The sequence below is a fragment of the Colias croceus genome, chromosome 10 (genome assembly GCF_905220415.1).
Source record: "Colias croceus chromosome 10, ilColCroc2.1".
NCBI lineage: Eukaryota > Metazoa > Arthropoda > Insecta > Lepidoptera > Pieridae > Colias > Colias croceus.
This window is the reverse complement of record NC_059546.1, coordinates 7,552,043-7,570,924: the sequence shown is the minus strand read 5'-3', so window position 1 is coordinate 7,570,924 and position 18,882 is coordinate 7,552,043. Positions and strand designations below refer to the sequence as shown.

Here is an 18,882-nt window from a genome sequence, read left to right as displayed (position 1 = left end):
TCTATTGACCAAGCCAAATAAGCAAAAACACGTATTTCAAACCACATTTATTGGGACATATATTAACGATATGAAATTAAAATTTCTATACATTTCTTGAATAGCCATATAAAGAAGTAACTAAAGTATATAATGTAACAAGTACTGATTTGGTAAATTGCGTGCTTGTTATTAGTTTCACTATCTAGTAATTAATTAGGCGCATAACAAGATTCTCGTTTGGCAAATTGTGGAGATAGTATCGACACTGTTACATTATGTAATAAAGGGAATTTAATTTAATAACTATGATGGCATTTCTCAATGTGTGTAAATAGCCAACTATTATTAGCTCCAAAACTAGGAAAAATGTTTGCCTACGTTATAATAATTGTACCTACATTGTAATCAAATTTATGTTGCGAGTTGCGATCATGACAAATTTGAAATTTTCATAAATTCATCTAATATTTATTATAAAGGCGAAAGTTTGTAAGTATGGATGTATGGATGTTTGTTACTCTTTCACGTAAAAACTACTGAACCGATTACAATGAAATTTAGCACACATATAGAGGGTAACTTGGATTAACACATAGGATAGTTTTTATCCCGGAAATACCACGGGAACGGGAACTATGCGGGTTTTCCTTTGCAAACGCGGGCGAAGCCGCGGGCGGAAATCTAGTTAATTATATCTTTGAAAAAACAGTGAATTGGAACATACATTTTCAGTAGACAAAATAATTTTTAATACTTAAAAATAATAAAAATAAAATAATTAAATCCTATGTGAAAATCACAAAAGCTAACATCAGCACTCATGTCTTCACCTATCTGATTGTTTGTACTAAAGTAAGTACCAATTGTGGCTTTTTGGTGATTTACTATACAAGGAAGCAGGTTCTACATAACAACGAGATAACATTCTATACGAACTAAATTCCTTACAGTAATTTACAAAAACGGCAGATCATTTGATAAGTTTTAGCCTAATCTTTTAGATTTCCTAGAAGGAAGAAGCTGTTTTAACGACCGGAATAAGGTTTTTAAAACCTTTGTAAATGACTTTTAAATGGATTGTAAAAGTTGTCTGTTTGTTTATAATGTTATGCTGGTATTTATAAAGCGATCTTGATTTTTATTTAACATAGATACAAAGTTTTATAGGATTAAAGGATAAGAACTTGCTTTAAAGAATCAGAAGCAATATTATTTTCTTATAAACTAGTACTCGTAAATTGAATAACTGTAATGAGTCAACTTTATCAATTCTAAAAAATAATAGATATATGTTACTTGCAAATGTGTATAATTTTGCAAATGTTAATAATACCACCATACAAACAATGTATTATTTTCCATATGCTATTTGTAAATATTCAACATATTAAACCTATCCACAATAACAATACATTGCAAAGTTTGATTGTCCACTATTTGTTTATAATAAACAAAAGCATTGTGCTACTATTGTATATTACCATAGAATGAGGTGAAAGGAATTGTTTGAGTATTAATATTAATCATATGAAACTAATATTGTATAGGTACCTACCTAGGAAACTAATATTAATATATTTCATAGCTAGATTAAATAAAAAAAATACGGTACTTCAACGTTTTAAATTATTAGGTAGTTCATATGTAGGTAAATGATCTAAAACATATTCTAGACTTTCTTCACCTTTTAACTTTCTTAATATTTATGAATTTATAAAGAATAGAAAAAATTCGATCACGAGGCGGGACTCGAACCCGCGTCCTTTCGCGCCATTCCTGAATTTTTTCCATTCTTTATAAATTTATATTCATAAAGCATTTGAATGCCATAAAACAAAAAATATCAATTTCTTAATATTTGTAAATAATATCGCTTCAAGAAGAAAGGTCTATTGAATCAACAGGTGGTAAATTTATTTACATTATGAGTAATCATTTATAATAAAACAATCAAATGATGACAATAAATACTATTTTGTAATATATAAAAAAAATATGCTTACCAGGTGTAGCCAAAACTCCGTGTAGAAAGATAATAAGAAACCAAACTGTCCATTGCTGCGTCAGCGCGCTCCACCGCGCCATCTCACTGTAACAATATAAAAATACATTTAATTTTGTATTTTATTCCCTTATCAATAAGGTTCAATATACATACGTCAATAGTACTTCCAGCATATATGCATAGTCGAGGGTAAAAGTAAAATATTTCAATAATAATTTACAATTATTCTATCGTAGGAAATTACGAGATGCAGGTGAAAGCTCTGTAGAGATTCAATAGCAATTTATTATTTAGAATTAACAGCCATTAATAGTATTTGCATCATTATCATCATTTAACATTTCAATCTATACATACATATAATAAATCTGTAGGAGGGTCAATTCTGTACATTCAAATATTGAAAAAATAAATACCAGGGGGTGTTACTGGATCGATACCAAACCCAAATATGTGATTAAAACAATTTTTGTCTGTCTGTCTGTCTGTCTGTCTGTCTGTCTGTCTGTCTGTGAAGGCATCACGTGAAAACTAACGGTTCGATTTCGATGAAACTTGGTATAATTATACCGCGAACACAAGTTGCGTATTATTATACCTAGGTCTAGCCGTATTTGTATCCAATAGATATATTTTATAAGATGTCAATGTCAGAGTTTCTCAAAATGGAGAAATAAACCATCCACGCGAAGACCGACATCCGCGCGGACGGAGTCGCGGGCGGAAGCTAGTATTTAATAAAGGCTTAGATGAAAACAAGATAAACCACTAAAATTATAAATAAGTAAAAATAGTGGCATTAGTCTCATTTGATATTTCATTTTCATTTCAAATCTTAATTTATATTTTATTAAGATTAACATGAAATAAATAACTCAAATTAATTAAGTACCTAATATTCACATCGGGGATCATAATTCACATACAATTTTTATTATATCATGAAAAACAATAACAATATAAGACTCACACAAATATTACATAAACAATTCACTCACGTAAGAACATAAGCCGATTAATCGTGCATTATAAAGCACGAACACAACCACGTGCTCTAAATTAAATTAAGGAAATATCTTAAGTCTTAACACCAACGTGACAAATCTATAAATAAACTAAATCACTGCGTTCGCAGAGTATTAATCTAATTACCAACATTAACAAATGGGGACCCTTGACCGGACATTACGGTAAATCCATTTTCTACTTCTTGTAATATAATTAGCGGATTACAATTTTATATATAGTGCTACGATTTTATAGCAGCATTGTGAGGTTTCCTTATTCCTAGATAATATCGGCTTAGTGTTTGCTAAGCTGGTAATATGGATGTGTTTGGATGACCTCTCCGGTGTATGGGCGATAGGGTTATGGGAAATAAAGCTGTTTCTATCGCAATTTACATGCTACGTACGTTAGATTAATCGATGTTTATTACGGGCTATTTAGATTTCCGACTTGCCAATTATTCGTTGCGAATTAGAATCGGAAGACGGTTAACGTAACATATTTCGAAATAAATGTTGCATATGAAATCGGAAAGTGTACAATGTTTATAATATGTAAAAGTTGCTTTACATTTTGAAGGCAAATATTTGAGGTCATAAAGATCCCCAATAAATTTCTAACAAGGTATTCGTAATTGAAGGCACAATATATATTTTTTACGTACAGTAGTACGCCCCTCAGTTATAATGACGTCACATGACAACAACCCGTTGAAGATTCATAGATTTTACTTTAATATCTCTAAAGAGAACTCATTACATTTCTACAAAAAGTAACAAACGAGTTATATGTCCGCTCCTCTGTCCGTTTAAAAGTAGTCCATATAACTCGGCAAAAAGTGGAATCTAGTTCCAGTCAGGTTGCCTAGACATTATCTAGTCTATTAAATCATGAAATGTTAACTATCTTATATTATAAAGGGGCGGGACGTATAGCACTTTACTAGTTTTAAGGTGTAAAGACTTGTTTCTAATGTTACTAACTCTATAAATATTTATATACAACTAGCGGTCCGCCCCGGCTTCGCCCGTGGTACATATTCACGTTTTCTCTACATAAGAACCATCCTCGTACTTCAAGGAATATAATAAAAAAAGAATTAAAGAAATCGGTTTAGCTGTTCTAAAGTTATGCGCTTACCAACACATTTTGGGATTCATTTTTATATTATAGATAATTTTTACCTTATTTTAACGTACACTGGTAGTTATGGAGTAAGGTACTCTAAATTCTAATTCAACCACATTATCATTACATAAGAAAAGTTACAAAGCCTTCGAGTTGTAAATAAATCCTCCCAGGTTCATAATTAAACTAAAAAATAAGGTATTATAACACACACATTTTTGCACTCAAAATTTGCTATAACACAACCGAAGAAAAAATTCTCCATCTCTCCGTTTTCTATTATCCACCGATCCATATCAGTGATATAGAAATAAGCCGGATTATACACACGACACGTAGCATTAATATGCCACCCGTCGTATTTACATAGCTTGGAATCCATGCAATTCCAACGGTGCTGTAGTTCCTTAGAAATGCTGTAACGAGGAATGTTGTCAATCTAGTAAAATATACTTAATCATAGTAAAATTTAAAGGGATTTTTAGTTAAGCACTACTTTATTTTCAACCGACTTCAAAAGAGGAGGATTTGGTATTGATAGACGATAGGTGAGGTACCTTTTATCATAACCGAGGGCAATGGGTATTAAGTTTGATATTAATAAATTTTATTTAAAAAATTCGTCATTACAAAGGACGGAGTTTAAAGGGAAGTGTGAACTAAATAATCTCTACATAGAATAGTATACAGGAGATTTATCCATACTAATATTATAAAAATGCGAAAGTAACTCTGTCTGTCTGTCTGTTACTCAATCACGCCTTAACTACTGAACCAATTTGCATGAAATTTGGTATAAAGATATTTTGATACCCGAGAATGGACATAGAATAGGTTTTATCCCGGAAATCCTACGGGAACGGGTTTTTCTTTGAAAACGCGGGCGAAACCGCGGGCGGAAAGCTAGTTATTTTATAAAATGCGGATAAACCGTTTTAACATAGGAAAATGCTTGGTTTTATCCTTGAAGAGGATCTAAAGCTTAGTCCCTATTAAGCTGATTTAGGTTCAGCCCTTTCAATCCGATTATATAGTTTTATCCGCTGAGCTTTGTAAACAACAAAGTGTAATTTATTTAAAAATCTTTGGGGTCCAAATTTTGTCACCGAGTTCGTAATTCGTTTCGTTTCTTTCTGATATACAATTTAATCTTATATATAAAAATGAATCGCAAAATGTGTTGGTAAGCGCATAACTCGAGAACGGCTGAACCGATTTCGATAATTCTTTTTTCATTATATTTCTTGAAGTACGAGGATGGATCTTCTGTAGAGAAAACGTAAACATGTACCACGGGCGAAGCCGGGGCGGACCGCTAGTAATATATACAAACTAAAATTACGTATTTAGTAGTAGTAATTTATGGTAAAATTGTACCATAAAGTTAATAATCATTATTATTGCGATTGCAGAAGCGCTTATCTATATATGTCTTTTAAATTCTTTGTTAAAATATATCTGTAAGAATTAACCCTATAAGATCCGTTACCATCAAGACTATACCAAGTTAAAACGCGAGGTACCATCTCAAAAGCGCCCACTCATATTTTCAAACCTTTATTACGAAGGCTTGGATGAAGTAACCACATTGTCCAGTTACAATGAAAAGTATAAGCTATAATTTTGATAGGAATGAACCACAGCCGTTATTCCCTATTGTTCTAGCGGTTTCACTCCTACAACTAAAGATGATCTTTGCATTGAAATACCATGCTATCAGGAAGTGAATGTTTGAACGTACTTTTTAGTTGTATCATTTGTAAAGCAATCTTTTCTTCCGATTTAAATAAAATTAAATAAAAACAAAATGAGGATGATTAAAAACTTGATAAATGTATCACTAAGTTAATAACTAAATGCCATCTAACACAAAATATCTTGTTGTATATTCATTTCATTTCTGATAATAGATAAATGCAAAAGCGAACCACACAGCCTTTCTCTTTTAATGCCCAAGAAATCCTCTTCTTTGTCTTCGTCTTCTCTGCTTCAAAACTCTGAGCAAATAAGATCAGTTACCAAAAAATGTTCTTCACAGAATCCTTTTACCACAGAACACTGAGTTAAAATCTAAGGATAAAATTGTTGATAGCATGTTATTTTATGAGCGACAGTCACGCACGCCAATTACGGATGCAGTTTTTCACACGAGAATATTATCTTGTATCTTTTTTATTAACTCCTTGAACTGTGTCAAATTTATCTTTATTGCGACTTTGACTCCTTTTTAGAGATTATTTTTTACCTCAAACTTAAAAGAGGCGCTCATATTCTGCATTTTTACCTATTGAATTCATCACAAACAGAAATGTACGCGACATTGCACTTACACAATCAACGTTTTCCTTTCACATAAAAAATTAAAATACTTTCCATAAATCTAGTTTCGTTTGACATCCGCGATGTAAAGTTCAGAAACCATACTCATCATGATTCCATAAGCATACACGGAAAAACATTAATTAGAATCATCATTTCAAACAATCACAGGATAATACCACCAAAATCTTAACCATAGTCCAAGAAGTCGTCCACTTATTTCACTCAACCAATTTACACTAGAATTCCAATACCGTAAATCAAAGCATCCCGCTCCTCCTTCACGGTCCCGTTATCTCTTATCGGCTTAGCTAACGGCTGATACCGTCCTTATTATAATGGCCCACACACATCCCAGTTCATTATGCAAGTGTTACGGTACACCCTGTCATAGATTTTGTCCGTTCACCGCACGAATAAATCTTTGAACTGCATTAATGTCGTGTTAAAGAGTAAATGGAACAGGCTTGCTTTTGGTTGTGATTATTGAACATTAAAGGGATTAAAGACGGATTTGGAATGTTTTTCTAATGTGGGTAGTTGTGTGTCAACATTTTTTCCTTTAATCTTACCGTGACCAACTCAACAGAAGGTGTGATTATATACATCTATAACAAGATTAATCGTAGGTTGGATCGTTAGAGATTTTCTATGTGGTCTTGCTTTAATTATTATAAAAATACAGCATCTTTTATAGATAAATATAGAATTTCTTCATTCACAATATTCATGTTAAACCAAACAAGATAATACTAAACGTGATATTTAAAACAGAACGCTAAACAAAATGTTAAACCAAATATCGTTAGTAATTTCACAATACGACTTCGAAATAGACCAACATAACGTAGGTATAATATCGAAGTGCTTGTACGTATAAATCATAGCAAAATTTTCTAATTGCAAACCGTGCTAAATGTAACAGCTAAATATCTACATGAGAACCGAAGGGACAACGCCTTTGTCTAAAATGTTATAAACTCGTGATACAGATAGCGTAAATGTCGATCGATTTGGCATTTAGTAAATCGCGAACTTATTCAATTACCCGTAAACTACGCGATTTGTAAACTAAGGTTCTTTTCAAATGAATGGGAACGAAAGATTAAAGTTCTTTGATCTTTCGACAGACAGGTGGTTTCCTAACTCCCCATAAAACAAAGTACTTTATGTTACTGCTAATAAAGTCGATTTTGTTACGTCAAAGTTTATGTTTATGCTGCCATATCCGAGGATTTCGTCACAAGCCTTCGAATACCGCAAACACGACTCGTCTATAAAAAGTTGAAATGATTTAGTATGAAAAAGTATTAGCAATGTAAATAATGTCAGCCAGTAAGTAGTTTGGTAATAAATAACATTCCGTCTACAGATTTTATCGTTGGCCATAGAATGAATGAACAAGGGACCAATGCGGCTTTAACGACATATCATAGATTTTTGATATTCCTTTATAAATATTTATCATATGCATAATATTGCTTAAATAAACAAAAGAACATGATATATTGTTAAGTAACGGTAGTCATAATCAAATTTATGATACAGGAAAATAGAGATGCTGTAACTCACGATGTCATCTCATAAATACTAAAGATGAATAAAATAAGAATAGCATACATCTTCATCCAGCTATTTATGATAAATTAGATATTATAACTTTGATGTGAAAGTAGAAAAATACTTCAAGTTTATAAACAAATACAAATCCTACTAATATTATAAATGCGAAAGTTTTTGAGGATGGATGTGTATGTGTATGTTTGTCACTTGTTCACGCAAATACTACTAAACCGATTACAATGAAATTTGGCACACATATAGATGTTAACTAAGGTTAACACATAGGATAGGTTTTATCCCGGAAATCCCACGGGAACGGGAACTATGCGGGTTTTTCTTTGAAAACGCGAGCGAAGCCGCGGACGCAAAGCAAGTATTTAAATGAACCTAAATATAATCGTGAAAGTGTGCATCCTCTGTGCATGACTTACGAAATAACTTCATCTGGTGAAGTGCAACAGGTCAAACCACGATCGTGCCAGCATCTTTATCGCGATATGTTATAAATCTAATACTATTCAAATTAAACATTTTGTAAGCACAATTTAATTGATATATTGGATAGTTTTAAAGATTATTATCAGAGTTATCAGCACTTGAAAACTTTGATGCTTTAAGATTATTTACGTCAAAATTAACATTTATACCTTTGTAATACCAAATAATACCAAATAGGCTCATTTTAAGACGCACTGTGATACCAAATAATACCAAATAGGCTCATTTTAAGACGCACTGTGATACCTTCACTATTATGCTTCTATATGCAAAATAAATGGATGGATTGAGAAATATAGGAGATCTGATCTGGAAGGCACATGGTAAAAACCGGTGAAATGACCTTCTTATTTAAATAAAGTCAATTCTTTAAATCAAAATATCACGCATCTTATTTTTATCGCTTTTAAAATGTCTAAACCATACCACATTCACACGGTTACCAACATTTATCTTAAAACCATCTAAACTGCAATGTCATCAACATTCTAAACAGTAACTTCACATTTCAATACGTAATTAAGGATCACCACGCGATCGATCTTTGGTAGCTTGATTAACTTACTCAATTATTGACACATAGGACTCAACAAAGGCTATTACTATCTAGTATATCTGCGGTCTAAGGATCTCATTACAGCCTAGATTGAATCAACACGCGAGATCTAGATCGGGATAAGCCTGAAGTATGTTCACGCCTATTTTCATTTGCTGGCAACAAAATCTACTTAACTGTTTAATTCAGGTTGCGTTTCACCGCCTACTTTATAGAATGGTTTTTTTATGAACCATCATATTTTATCATCAGCAGAAATTTAACTATGAGTAATTTATTTACCATAACATTTAAATAGAGTACTTACATAAAATTAGAAAACTTCACACCGCAAACTTTTGGTCTGGTTCAAAGGCTGTTGCTACTTGCCCATTTATTCACTAAGCAATTAGTCAGTGATTGTAGTAAAACACGTGAAATACTTATGAATTTTAGTATATGCCTTAAAAAGATACCAGTATCCCTTAGTAGTGTAAACTCGATTTCAATTTATAATTTTGTTGAACTGTTTTTCCGAACCATTTCACCATTACATTGGCATGTCACTGAACTTCAACAACTACTCGATATTATAAAAACCTATGCTAAATGGTATATCAGCTATTTACCTATCTAAACGCAATTAACGCATGTTTTAATCAAGAAAACATTTAGCTAATGTGAAATTACTTGTTTGCAGTAAATTAACAATCGTTTAAAAGTTATTGGGCAATAATCAATTATTCACCCATGTATATAACATATTATTATCTATAATTAACAAACTACATGTATAATGTAATAAATAATAATGTATTTTTCAGAGAATAGAAGCTAGTGTTGACAGTAATAGGTACAGGCATAGAACAAAGGTTGTTTCAAATGACTTCAGATCTGCTTGCTGCTTCCAGAAGCCGTTTGATAAATTATCAACCGCATACATCATACATCAGATATATTTCTACGAGCATTATCTATAATTTCTCCGTCTAAATATTCGCTTCCGTATCTACAACGGAGAGAATCTCAGATTCACATGATACGTTAGATAAACATTAAACAAAGATAAATGGATCGTAAATCATTCATGTATTCCGATTTAATCATGTCCGGGCCTTAGCCAAACGGCAAAACGCCAAGGAATAGAATACGCTATCGATAGAAATTGACATAAGCGTATGATGTTTTGCATAAGGATTCGGTCACCCTACCAACGACAACGACGACCACGAACAAAATTTTCATCCAGTCGCAATTAAATAAAATTGTGCAAAACACAATTAAAAATGAAATTTAAGAATTACCTGTCGTATTGGTGTTTGGAAAAAAAAATTTTGAGATCAATGGATAAACAAACAGGTTTTTCATAGAAACGGTGGCTCCTAGAAAAAAATGTATTTAACCTTTTTTATAGATAATTAGATTATATACAATTTTGGTTCAAGTGATTGTATGATAAACTTACCGTCTCGGCGAAAATCGCAAAAAACCCTATTTCTTTTTATTAATTGACCTCGAATTTTTTTATTCCTGAGTACCAGAATGACGGGAGATTTTAATATTGATTTTGAACAAATTTCGGCAAGATTGGAACTTTGGTCGTGGTCGTCTGCGTCGTTGGTAGTGTGATCGAACCATTACCAAAATGTCATGAGCTTATGTCAATAATTAGCGTTAGCAGTTTCTATTCCATGGCGTTACGTACGTTTGTCTAAGGCCCCAGTTTAACTGACAGGTGATGAATTTACAACGAGAATATTTTCTGACGTGCGCACATGGCATGCATAGATCTCGCTCCATGGCTTTTTCTCGTGTAATATAAAACCTGTTATAAATATCATGTAATAGTATAATTATTTTGGGTAATTGTGAGTGGCGAAATATTATAATTTATAAATTCAAGATACTTCACTAATAATATCATGTGTTCATTTCTGAATATGAGACTGCTATTATTGTGGCTATTATCAGGTAGCAGTTTCTATAACAATCTTATTAAACTGATTATCAAAAAAGACATCGTTGCAAAAGAAACCAATATTTTCCTAACATCAGACGAAAAATCAACTACTGTTACTATTAATTTCTTTATTCTAATAGGTTAACTCAAAGAATAAGTTATATTACATTTAAAACAAACAGTATTGACGCAACTTCTTTTACGAGTCTTTATTCATATAGTTCGTAGAATCACTTTCTATTTCTGTTCTAAGAAGTTGCATCTTCATCAGACTCCTTCCGATAGCATTATGCTGTAAACCCCTGTATTAGCTATTTATTGACAAGTTTAGTTCATATATTTTTGATACTTTTAATACTACATACATTAAATTAAATGAATTATGAGCTTAATTTTGTAGAAAATTTTATAGCAAATTTAAGTTACTGTCTGTCATAAATTCCTTCTTTTCGTTTAAATTTTTTCTAGTTTCCCTTTATTCATTTAATATACGTTTAACTAGATAAAAATCTTCTTATCTTGCCGGTTCTTCTTCATAGATACTGCTTTCCGAATCGGTGGTAAATGTTAAAAATATGTAATGACGATTCGAAAGTGCTTCTAAAAGAAGTCTAATTGAATAAATAAATGTTTGAGTTTGAGTATCCAAAAACTTATTTGATCTATCTTTTATACTAAAGCTTTAACTATAGTACCGATTTCTACCCAGGTTTAGTATTATAGATGACCTGCTAGTTTACGTTAATGCGTCTTGTAGTCGCCATTTAAGGTATTATTCCATTAGCATTTAACCACACATTGTATGTATCGAGTGAATGTGCACAGCAATTCAATTGCTATTAAATATTTAATTATATGAGTCAGTTTGAAGTAAGGTAGCGTTCTAATAATAGTAATTTATTTGGACAAATCAGCATTTAGGTTGTATATTTTGCTTCTTTATCTACTGGGACATAATCTGTGTTACTTATATGCCTTATATATCTTAATATACATATATATAAATCTCGTGTCACAATGTTTGTCCTCAATGGACTCCTAAACCACTTAACCGATTATAATAAAATTAGCACACCATGTGCAGTTCGATCCAACTTGAGAGATAGGATAGTTTAAATCTCAAATCGTTTTAGAGAAAGCGGGCGAAGCCGCGGGCGGTAAGCTAGTTAATTTATATAGTCTGATAACAAAATATACAACAGTAAGAAATGTAAAGCTAATTGTATCATTAAAATACTAAATAGCTAAATTATAGGTTATGGTATGATAAATCATACTATATAGAATCAGTTATAGGCTTCTGATAGAAGGTATAGATACCTAACTACAATCAAACTTTAGATTATAGTACATTATACTATCGTAAAGTAGAGCTCATTAATTTTCCAACAAAAATTTATTAGAAAGCGGATAATACCTAGCATATACTTAATGAAAGCACAGACACATCTTCTAAACGGCATCTCAGTTACAGGCTTAGCATTCCGTATCCCAGTTACTCCCATTATCCCAGTACAGGTAGCGTGAACAGTTACAGTTCATTGTACTCTAATTTTATCCCCTTTTGCGATAAACAATAGTGTTTGCTAACAAATTGATGAGACAATTGGTATTGTGCAAGCCTCGGAATCTCGGGATTTAGCTTGGAATCGTGATACGTGAAAACAATGTTGTGCTATGTTAGGGTTCGAATCTAGCACTATCCATACCTGTGTAGGTACATAGCAGATTTATTCTCAAGTTGAAAATAAAACATTTGGAATAGCTTCATAACTACATTCTTGAATGGCTTCCTGATCAAAGCGGACCAATTTAAACATTGAAAATACACATTTCTAAGATTTGATAAATTATGATACAAATGCGAAAAGAGTTACCTATCCAATTAATTTATAATAACATTTTAATACACTGTTAATTCTTTAGCAATTAGTATATATATTTAAATAGGGAAACAAAGACAAAGGGAAAACTCAAATAATAACCTATTAAAACTTCCTACACTCACGATTCATATTCAAAGAAACACTATTGCGTTATCTAAAATACATCGATTTAGTTTCGTAAGAAAGTTGTTGCTCGGAATGTCATACAATGGATGTCATTATCATACGCAAGATTTAATCAAGGTTCTTACTACCGAATTCAAACAACCATTTTATTATTCAACGCTAGATATCGATTAAGATAATGTTAATGAGACGGGTCGTATACTTGCATTAATACTATTTTATATTGTTTGCTTTTATTGCCAACATGCAACTAGCTATCACTAGCATTTCAAAGTAGAATAAAAATACACGAAATATAGCTATGCACTTACTTTAAAATTTCTAAAATGAATAAGTATCAAATGCATTAAAATTACCATTACGCGTCTGCAACGCACTTATGTCTATATGTTATGTTTGATAATGATACGACATCGAAAATAAAAACTAAATAAAGCTTTAGAAAGTGCGGATATCCTAACTGTTAAGAATTAAAATATCAATCCAAGAAAAGCAGCTAATCCAAACAATAAATATACAGCAATTAAAGCATCAACCGTTTTAAAAGCTCATGCCGCAGCCGCCATAATGAAACCTAAACGCCATCCTTAAAAGAGATATCGAAAGAAAATGACACAGCATGTACCGTGATTTTAATCAACGGTCTAATATAACGTTGCTAGCAATAAATACGGTTTAAATACTCAATGCAACGTAACTATAGGGTTTAGAAAGCAAAATGTTGTATATCAGAAGAAGCAAAGAGCCCACAAACCAGTTTGAGAATGCACCGAGCCACACTTATTATAAACATTAAATTATAGCCAATGTATCGGATATACGCAATTAGTCGTACTGGGTAATTGAAATTCCGAAGTAATGGAAAATTATGCCAACTTCGTACTTTAATGGAGGGCTCGCACATGCGTTTCAAATTATTGAGATCGGGTAGACGTTTTAGTCGTTTGAGGATTTTACTTTACTGGCAATCAATTGGTTTTATAACCTTGTTGATCGAATGGGAAGCGATGAGGTTTGTGTTACTGCACCCACTTCTTCAGGGATTTCATACATATAACTCTATATAAGCTATAACACCAGATATAAGATACGTATAACACTAGCATCTTAAATAAAATTGGTAATAAATGAGACAACATATTTAGAAAAACATTAAACGTAGGGGAAGTGGGCCCAAAGGGGGCACCTTACCGGAAAATTAAAAAAAATGAAGTTTGAAAAGAAGTTAAACCATTTATTTTTTTGCAAAAAGTTCCATTACTAAATACTTTTGAATGCTAAGTGGTTAAATTTTCAAAAGTTAAAGTATATAATAATTATTAACAGATTACTAAAAGCCTACGATTGCCTGCTTTGCCCGAAGGGGAGGCCTAAAGCGGGCTTTCGTTTAGGGCAAAACGGGCAGTAGTTAGGTAAAGTGGGCAGGCCTGGATTTAAACAGCAGATTTCAAAATATACAGCCACAAATAATATATATAATAAATAGAGTAAAAGACAAAAATATTTTATAAGTTATGTATTTCAAACAGTCACACAATTATTTTAAAATTTATATATGAAACAAAGGAACTTAAAAAAATAAAAGTCTCATATAACTAGTCTCATTACAAAATTAAAAATAAATTTATAATTGTCATTAATGATGAAACAAATTATAAAGGTCGGCATAACATGTGAACGACAAGTATTTAAACAAAATAATTCCTAAAATAATGTACCTAATAGGTAAGTTCCATAAATTCTTGTTTAGACAGCCCGTAAAATAAAGAGTCCACGTATTCCAAAAGCTCCATATCTTGTTCCGTAGAAAAGACAGTAGTAAACCTACCAAGCTCATTACACGAACGATTTAAGATGTCTTTGCAATGTCGTTCTTGGAATCCCATATTTAGTTGCTACTTTTTTGACAGGTTTTCCTAACTCTTGCACTTCTCGCATTGCTTGCTGCATAGTTGAGCGTTGCCATGAGGCTTGTGAAGTTTAACGCTTATGTTTACTAACCATATGAAAGGAAAAAGCAAATTAACAAAAGAATGTATGTGTGTGTAATGAATGAAAGAAAGAATGTAAGTGAATTTTAGCGGACGGGGCAAAGCGGGCGCGTGCCCGCTTTACCCTGCCCGCTTTGCCTTTTTCGACATATGAAAGGTTCAGACGAAATTCTAACATCAAAATTTTTAGACACGTGGATTTTTATGGAACTAAAATACGGCCAGATAGCCACTTAATAACTTACAAATTTTGGTTAAAGGATTGTAAACACCAAAATAAAAAGAACACATATTACATACCTTGCAATATTTTTCAAAAATCATCGAAAAACATTTATTTGTTGCAGCTTGTAAATGCGTGCTCGCAAGCGAATCGAACGACTGCCGCGAGGTGGGCTAGGGGTGTGGGGATCGTGCTCACGCGTCGCGCGCGCGCCATTATTTAAAATTCCGACACTATACTGAGTGCCCGCTTTAGGCTATGTGCCCACTTTAGGTCTCCTTCCCCTATATCATGTAAAGAAGCCTCACATAAACCAAGCAAGAACATTCATGAATCATACATGGAAAACTAACAAGATACTAAAGAGGAAAACAAAAACACCTACACCAAAAAACCGATGACACATGCATCAATGGTCAAAGAAAATAACATCCGCCCAGTAGTTTCTTCTGGCTGAGATTTACAGAGCGGGAACAGCACTTGATTGATGTTGAAGCTAAATAATCTAAAAGGTGTTTAACTACGTGACTTCACGTGCGACAAGGCTTGGTGTAAAATTTATGCACATCCTGAATGCAAGTACATTAACCAAGAACAACTGAGATCTGTGCAGGTGACGATATTACAAGTCATTGTGCTTACAAGAAGACAGGGAAATAAATACCATTTACAATGAAACAAAGAAGGATATATTGTCAGGAATGTCATCCAAACAAAGTAACAGCATACAAATTGAACTGCGCATTCTGATTGGATAGAATACGAATAGTGAAATTTTTCCATAACAGTTTACATTGCAGCTTTCCTTTTATTGTATTTAAATGGATTACAGTTTAATATCTTAATACATATACGAACTAAGACAACTCATTTATAGTGTGTTGTACCTCGTTTACATTTTGATTTATCAATTACCAAAATGTTGTAACAATCGACCGAATTACATTATTATGAAACAGGTCTATTTTACGTGAGAAGTATTGTTCGTATCATTGCTGTTAATGTCACAATTTGTGCAGTCTAAACCGCGCCTAAGAGCCAGATGTTACGGTTAACATAACAAATTCAAATGCAGCCATAATTCAAAGATTACCGTAAAATTTATTCAACAGGTCTGTTCAAATGTTTTTCAATACATACCGTATTTATACGAATGTAGGGACATGTCTTCGATATTATTTATGACTCTGTTATATGTTTACATTTTTAATTTTCGATAATAAATTGACATTACTGTGTGATTTGACAGAGATAAAACATGGCAATGTGCCCGTTAAATCAGTGTGAACAAATGAATCGATCAACGTATTGAATAAACATTGCGTAGTTACGAAATATTTTATACAGAACAAGTAGTAGACTTTTCACTTTACATGACAAATGAATGATAGACCTTAGAGTTGCATGATTCAATAAAAAAAAACATTTTAAACTGACTACGTACTTCAATCGTATCTTACATCAAAACACACATTGAAAATGAACATATCTCCCAAACCATAAATTCAGCTGACAAATAGGCGCATGGGAAAAAGGACTGCAAGTTCATCAAACATAAACAATTTATGCACGAGTATGGCATGTCAAAATTATCAGGCATCTAGAGGGTACAATAGAAATTTATTGTTTCAGCGCTGCTCCTACGCCAATAATGCCATTTTAAATAGCCTACGATGCTATCTAGTGGCATCCATTGCAGGCATGCTGGACTTTAAGCATTTAAATTGTTTTAATATTAAATGAATCTCAAGTACCTACCTATTTTCTAATTAATTAGCGACTTTAAAATAATAGGAAATAATGCTAAAACTGGACACAAGAGAAAGTATGCATAAGATAATTATTAACCTGAGAAAAACTAGCAAAATGAAACCAAATTATTAATTATGACATGTATTCTAAAATACATAATTCGTATGTTAAAAAAATTGTTTTCAATTAAAATTTTGTAATGAAATTTTACCAGTGAAACCAGTGAAACTACAATAGCCAGGCGTAACAAATATTTCTACAAATATAATAATATTGTATCATTCATTTGAATAAATGACTTTATAAGTACATATGTTATTTTCAGTATAAAGGAAATAACATAATTATGTTCTTATTTATTTTTATAGATTTAATCTAATTAGTTAGTAATCTAAGTATGTAGATGATTAAATCTATACCTAGACTTATACCTTACCTAACTACCTATAAAGTGTAATAAAATTTACCAACGATATAATTTTATGTTATGAATCTCATATAATTAGTATTAACACACGAGCACACGGCTTTAATACACGAGCTAGAATAATAACTAAAAACAAATTGCAAATCGAAATCCTTAACAAGCTTGTTAGTTATTACCAATAATAGCGCTATTATTTTATTCTATGTATATCTGTTAAAAGTTTATTATTCTACAAAAAGTTTTACTTAGAGTACTTCACACTAGTTCAAAGACCCAGGTATCTTGTAAGAAACTTGTCAATACTTCAATTCATTCACGAATGAATTCATGGTTTTTACTTGGTTTTTACTTTTGTATAGATCTGATAATGAGTTATTACTGAGGTCTATGTTAATTTCATGAATAACTTTTATATTTAAAATTGATTTTTTAAGCCTCTTTTAATGGCCTTACTCGTCTGTGCTCTATATAGAGCGATTGAAATCCTACGCAACATGATGTATATTTTTTTTTGCCTTGCAATTGACATAATCAAAACCGCAAATGGTAATTGATAAATGTTAAGTGTCACTTCCTCTTCTTACTTCCAATATAGGTAACTAAATACATAATATATACATATTTTTTTTACAATATTTCATAGACACATTATAATTAATTATGAAATAGTTACTGTTTTAAATATTGATTTGAAGATGACAATTGTTAAATACAACTACTTAATTGCTCGGTACAAATTAAACATACACAACAAAATAAACGAATGTTTGTACTAACAAGTAATAACTGCGTTAAAAACAACCGACTTCAAACTTGCACTTGCAAAATTCACAAATACCTACAGACAAAAATGCTCATAAAATAAAAACTACTGGGCCTATCCGAATAAAATTTTTATGGGACCAATTCGACACCATCCCGCATCGGACAAAAAAAGAATCACGTAAATCGGTTCAGAAACCTCGGAGTAATCGGTGTACATACATAAAAAAAAACATACCGGCCGAATTGATAACCTCCTCCTTTTTTTTGAAGTCGGTTAAAAATACGTACGTACAAACACACGTTAAACATTACTCTCAATAAAAAAACGATTCGAAAAACCTCATCAGCAAGTTAAGTAAAAGCAAATACGCTAACTGTTAACGTCTATAGATACAGCATACCTACACTTGAACAGAGTTGTATCAAATCGATTTATTTAATGGAGTGGAAAGTAAAGTAAATCGGAATCGTTTGACCCATTGACCATAATACGGATAATTGGCTACACCCAATATCCGAATGCTACCTACAATCTCCCACAAGCCAATTTCAATTTCTTCAAGAAAGTGTCAAACAATTACTCGGTCACGACCTTATTGTACTGCGAATGAATTATGAAACGAAGTCGTGTCATACGATAGTCAATTTATTTGTGACAGTTTTCACCAAAGCCTTACGCCTACGACTGCCGCCGGCTATTCACTACCAAAATGG

At 32.1% G+C, this 18,882-nt stretch overlaps 1 protein-coding gene across 1 annotated transcript in view; it reads right to left on the bottom strand.

Annotated features, from left to right (window-relative positions):
* LOC123694872 (cadherin-99C) overlaps positions 1-18,882 on the bottom strand; it is a 155,204-nt gene that overhangs the window by 39,362 nt on the left and 96,960 nt on the right. The window contains exon 4 of the mRNA XM_045640474.1: positions 1,986-2,071. Within this exon, the coding sequence (XP_045496430.1) occupies positions 1,986-2,067 (82 nt within the window). The 5' untranslated portion in view covers positions 2,068-2,071. The remainder of the gene's footprint in view (positions 1-1,985; positions 2,072-18,882) is intronic.